We start from the raw sequence: 6,000 nt of genomic DNA on the forward strand, positions 1-6,000 counted from the left end.
CAAACCTCTAGGAAGTTTTTTGATGCTGGTTGGTTATTTTTAAGTATTATTTATTTCTTTTAGCTAAGAATTTCTTTCTTTTTTTTTTTTTAATTCTTTCATTTCTAGTGTTTACGCAAATGGGGTTACAGAAGATGTGAAGATATTTGTTGGATTAAAACCAATAAAAACAATCCTGGAAAGACTAAGACTTTAGATCCAAAGGCTGTCTTCCAGAGAACAAAGGTATTGCTTTGCTGTTTTGTTTTCTTTACTTTCATTATTTTCCCGCAGGCTTTTCCAAATGACTGTATATTGTTTAGTTTTGGTAGAAAAGCTCTTTTCTTAGACTTGTACAAATGGCATTGAATAGTACAGTGGTACATCCAGTTTAATTTAAAAATATTTTATTCACTGTGTTAGATCAACAACCTTCACTGTCCTGGAGAAGGTAATATGTATTCTTTTGTGTCCTAAACAGCTTTCTTAGTCGGTTACTCTGACCCCTCCAGACTTTGTCCCTTTTTCTGGGCCTAGAAAAAAGAAATGACAGCAAGACTCACAGCTGGCTGGCTTAGAGGCATACTCTTGTCCTTCAATTTTGCCTTCATGAGAACCCCTGAGAACTTCTGCTCCATACAACTATCCTGTTACTATCAGGCTTTAAAAGTTTGTCCTCCAGTCTTTCCCTCTTTAGGGAGCAACTGGTGGAAGAGTCTTGTTAAGTGTTTCTTAGACTGGAAAATTCTTTTGAGGGGAATCTAAGGGAACCTTTGCCATGATTCATGGAGTCAAATGAAAGATTAAATTTATTTAACCCATACTCCTGCCATTCAGATTAAATAGGGAAGGTCAAAAAAACAACAAAAAAGAAAATTGTTTGATTTTCACATTTTCTTATGTCAATTAGAAGTTTGTGTAGATGATTGAAGTCCCCTTTCCATATAAAAAGCTTGCATCTTGTTTCCATATAAAAAAGCTACATATCATTTTGATCTTGAATCATACATGAGGCCTAGTATAACACCATTTTAGGATCCCAAGGTCAAGTGCCATGTTTTCATAACTGGTGAAAAGAAGTTATCTAGTGTTGCAGAGGAAAAGACAGTGGTCAGTTGACACAGTTCTAAAACATCATGGCCCCGAATTTAATACTGTCATGTCTAGCTTCCCTGGCAGTCTTCCCACATCCAAAGACCCAGGTTTTCCTATTGTGTTTTTGCCCATGGAACTATTTCCCAAAGATGTGGAGAAATGCAGTTTGTTTTGGAATTGGGGACATCAGAAATGTAAAATGTGGGTAGCCCCGGTGGCCCAGCGGTTTAGCGCTGCCTTCCTCCCAGGGTGTGATCCTAGAGACCCGGGATTGAGTCCCACATTGGGCTCCCTGCATGGAGCCTGCTTCTCCCTCTGCCTGTGTCTCTACCTCTCTCTCTCTGTATCTGTCATGAATAAATAAGTAAAATCTTAAAAAAAAGAAAAGAAATGTAAAATGTTATGAAATATGACTTCTGATGAAGAAATTAATTGGTTTGCTCTTTTTTATTTAGGAACACTGCCTTATGGGGATCAAAGGAACTGTTAAGCGTAGCACGGATGGGGACTTCATTCATGCTAATGTTGACATTGACTTGATTATCACTGAAGAACCTGAAATTGGCAATATAGAAAAGCCTGTAGAAATTTTTCATATAATTGAACATTTTTGCCTTGGTAGAAGACGCCTTCATCTATTTGGAAGAGATAGTACAATTCGACCAGGTAGGACCTCAGAAAATCTTTTAAAAACTTTATGCCCTCTTGGGATATAGGTGTCAAGAAAAAGCACACGCTGCTGTGTAAAATAAAGTTCTTACGATGTATTTGATTCTTCTTGCTATATTTCGATATGCCAAGCTTGTTCTTGTCTCTTTATGGTCGTCTCATTCAAATACCTGACAGACCTTTCCTCACAACTTCTAAACTGGCCACCTTCCCACTCCACTCCCCTCTTTCCACCACTCTCTTTCCTTTTACTTGGTTTTCTTTTTCTTCATAGTACTTATTAGATGAATCACAGATTCATTTGGACATAGGTTTATAGTCCGTTTCTCCAGCATGCAGTCTCATGGAAGGCAAAGATTGTCTTACTTCTTTCTACCTGGCATTCAGATCATTCAGTAAATAATGTGTTGAAGAAATGCATAAATGAATGGTTGAATAATCCTGCAGAAAATAACCATACATTTGTGAAATACAGATCTTGACTTTATGAGAAACCAAAATACCTAGCTTGTTTACTTTATATGTATAATGGTGTTGTCTTTTCAAAATTTTAGTAAAATTAGTAAATTTTTAGTAATAGTAAAATTAGTAAAATGTGAACTTACTATTTTGAAAAAAAGAAAACAGGCTGTTATGGAGGAAGATTTTTTTTTCTTAGAGGGCACAACTTCTATGTACAAAGTATTGAAATATCAGTATATGCTGTTTCTTTTATTGCTATCTCAGAAGACGTAAAAGTAGCATTTCTTTATTCATGATAAATAAGCAGCCTGTTTAATATGTTAGAAATCCAGTTTAAAGATGGAAATAGCCAGATCTTGTTTGTTTTAAATAGCCTACATTTTATAAAAAGTAGGAAAAGTTAAAGAAGTAATAATAGATTAATTGGCTGTGAAGGTACCTAAGAATGTAAAAGAAACTCTGATTTTCATTCTAAAAAAAGTAATCCTTTAAAGTTGCCTTAATTTGTACATATAACATAATTCATTATCTCTCTTCTTACCCATCAGCTACTTCTTTGTGGGTGTACTTTGATGAGCACAGTAACTTGAAAATACTTCAGAGTTAGAAATCCATGATCTTAAGTTTCATGAAATTATGTAAAATAATAAACAGAAAAGTAAATAATTGAAAAATCAGTCTCTATTGGACATTTACAGTTAATTTGTAGTTTTTTCTATTCCAGATACAATTTGATCAGAAATCAGTAAAGCTGTCTAGCAATATAGCTGACAAAAATACCTTCGTACCTATGGAGGCATAATCTGATCATAAAATTCTGAGAACTTTTTTTCTTTTAAGATTATTTATTTGAGAGAGAATGAGAGCACAACCTGGAGGAGGAACAGAGGGAGAGAGAAGCAGACTCCATGGTGGGTAGGAAGTCCAATGCAAGGCTCAACTGAGAAATTATTTTTATTTCATATAAGATGTATATTTGAATTGGATTTTGAAGGATGTAATTTTCAATAGGTTGAAAGGATCGAACAAACAGATGGAATTTTTGTTTTTTGTTGTGTTTTTTTCAGAGGTAGAGATTTGTACGGAAATAGATACTATAGTGATAACTTTTTTTTTTAACTCAAATGAAATTGTCATGAAAGGCATTAATGAGAAATGTGACTGGAAAGGTAGTTCAATGGGACACCTGGGTAGCTCAGCAGTTGAGCATCTGCCTCAGGCTCAGGGTATGATCCCGGAGTCTGAGATCAAGTCCCGCATTAGGCTTCCTGTGAGGATCCTGCTTCTCCCCCTGCCTATGCCTCTGCTTCTCTCTGTGTGTCTCTCATGAATAAATAAATAAATAAAAAATTTTTTAAAAGACAGTTATTTCAAGCTGCATCATAAAAGACCTTAGGTAACATATACATGAATCTGTGCTTTGTGGAGAGCCCTAGAAGGTTACGCAGAGAAGTGACATATTTTAAGGTTTGTTTTAGGCTTTCCACTTTCAGGGAGGAGAGGCTGGGAGAGCATTACAATATGTATGTGTGTCTGTGACATGTACAGGAGGCTGGCCTACTAGAAAAATAAAGGCTCACATTTGAGGGTGGCAATAGACATGGAAAAATGGGAATGAATAGGAGCAACATGGTAGTGGTTGAATTTCTGGCACCTGTCAGCAGGGTTAATGTTGTGGTTCGGAAGAGTAGAGGCAAAGTTGGTTCCAGGATCTTAATCAGAAAACAGTGGTATTATTTTCCCAAGTAGGAAGGTAAGCGAAGTTTATTACATTTTCACTGAGCCCAAACTCACTGTAGTGTGTAATGTTTTTTCTAAGTGCTAGTCTTACAAAATGTGAAACATGGATGGAGACAATGAGGAAGATATATTACAAAGTTACAATCATGCAGGTGAAATAAGATATATACATATGAAATCTGTATAACCATGATTAAATGCCATGTGTTGTAAAAAAGATAAATATTGAGTGAGTGATAGGGGGAACTTTAAAAATACTTTAGAAATTTGAAGTAGCTCCGAAAGGATCAGTAAGAGAAATGAGGGGGAAAAAAGATAATCTTTCTTTCCGTCTATTTCAGGCTGGCTTACAGTTGGACCAACCCTTACAAATAGCAACTATAATGCAGAAACATATGCATCCTACTTTAGTGCCCCTAATTCCTACTTGACTGGATGTACAGAAGAAATTGAGAGACTTCGACCAAAATCACCTCCTCCCAAATCTAAGTCTGATCGGGGAGGTGGAGCTCCCAGGGGTGGAGGAAGAGGTGGAACTTCTGCTGGCCGTGGACGAGAAAGAAATCGATCTAACTTCCGAGGCGAAAGAGGTGGCTTTAGGGGGGGCCGTGGAGGAGCACACAGAGGTGGCTTTCCACCTCGATAACTTTGTAAGACCGTGATCTATTCATGCCCCTATACCTTCTTTACTGTAGTTTAAATTCCAAATGGGAGGCTTTGTTTAGTACTCAATTCCAGCTTGCATTTTGCTTTAGTTTCTTTGAGCTGCAGGAATATTTTAGCCAATCTCCCTTGCAGTCATTACACACATTGTGTAGTCTTGTCCAGGATAAACAAATCATCCTGCCTTTGGTTATGTGCATGTAACTGAATAATGAACAAATACCTTCCTTTCAGAGACTAATTTATTCTGATAGATTCCAACTAATTACAAAGTCTTTTGCTTTTTAGAAATAATTTAACTGAACAGTGAAAAAGACCCAGTCTGTAGTATGCTACTAGTGCCAAGAGCATTTGATAATAGGCATCCTGCCATTGCTGTCATAGTAAATAGAAAGCTGTTTGGGAGCCTTGAGAGAATGGAGTTGGGACAGATGGTTAACTTCTGTCAAAGTTTTAATATTTTCTTGGTGAAACAATAAAAAGAGACTTCTTTTTAAAAAATCTTAAACTCAGATATGACTACCACTGAGAAATTGAGAGAATTTGAACAAAATCACCTCCCAAATCTAAATCTGTTAGAGGAGGTTGGCACTCCCAGCAGTGGGCAGAGGAAGAATTTAGTAGGTAGCCTTAAAGAGAAAAAGCTCATCATAATTTGAGTTGCATAGTTCCAGATGACTGTTAATCACACTTCTTCAGAAGCAAAGGACAAATATCCAAGTGCTAGACCTTTGGTGTAGACTTGAACTTGGATTGACTTTCAAAACAGTTTCATATTCCTTAGCAAAGTAAAAGAAATTAGGCAACAACAGAGACACCTGGTTATCAGGTGTTTTGGAAAATAAAGTACTTGGTGGTGAGGAAGTGATATCTTTGAACTTGTTATGGAGAAAACAATATAAAAATCAATTACAGAAAACTCAAATTAAGACAGCTTAGAAAACAATTGCAATTGCCTTTTATTAAAACCATATGGTGTGTTGTTTTTAAGAGCCTGGTTTTGCAGATCAGTTGGTTGTATAAAACTTAATGCTGTCATTTTTCTCTCTGTACTATAATTCATGTTTTAAATGAATCTGATGAATGAAATACCCTTATTCTTGAAAAATATATTTTTATTTGGTGTATGATTTTTCTAATGAAACTTTAAACCTTTGAAATGTGGGAGTCTGTTTTCTGTAAGTGAAATTGCCTTTGTTAACCTAATGAAAAAGGACTGACTTAAGATCACTCCTGTTTTGATCTGTGAGCATTTTAGTAGCCATTCTCAACTTGTCATTGGCTCATATTATACCTAAAATAAGATTATATTACATGCACTGAAGACTCAGTTTGAAGATTAGGGCTGAATTATAGAAATAGGGTTGAGATCCTTAAAAGCCTGATGAATTT

The 6,000-nt window shown here is 36.0% G+C and overlaps 1 protein-coding gene across 3 annotated transcripts in view; it reads left to right on the forward strand.

Moving 5' to 3' along the window:
• Window positions 1–5,768, forward strand: part of METTL14 (methyltransferase 14, N6-adenosine-methyltransferase non-catalytic subunit) — a 26,083-nt gene extending 20,315 nt beyond the window's left edge. For all 3 annotated transcript variants that reach the window (XM_077882450.1, XM_077882451.1, XM_077882452.1), the window contains 3 exons: window positions 109–225; window positions 1,530–1,740; window positions 4,287–5,768. In XM_077882450.1, coding sequence (XP_077738576.1) covers window positions 109–225; window positions 1,530–1,740; window positions 4,287–4,591 — 633 coding nt within the window. In that variant the 3' untranslated portion in view covers window positions 4,592–5,768. The remainder of the gene's footprint in view (window positions 1–108; window positions 226–1,529; window positions 1,741–4,286) is intronic.
• Window positions 5,769–6,000: the final 232 nt, after the last annotated feature.

This window comes from Canis aureus, chromosome 33 (genome assembly GCF_053574225.1).
Source record: "Canis aureus isolate CA01 chromosome 33, VMU_Caureus_v.1.0, whole genome shotgun sequence".
NCBI classification, from domain to species: domain Eukaryota; kingdom Metazoa; phylum Chordata; class Mammalia; order Carnivora; family Canidae; genus Canis; species Canis aureus.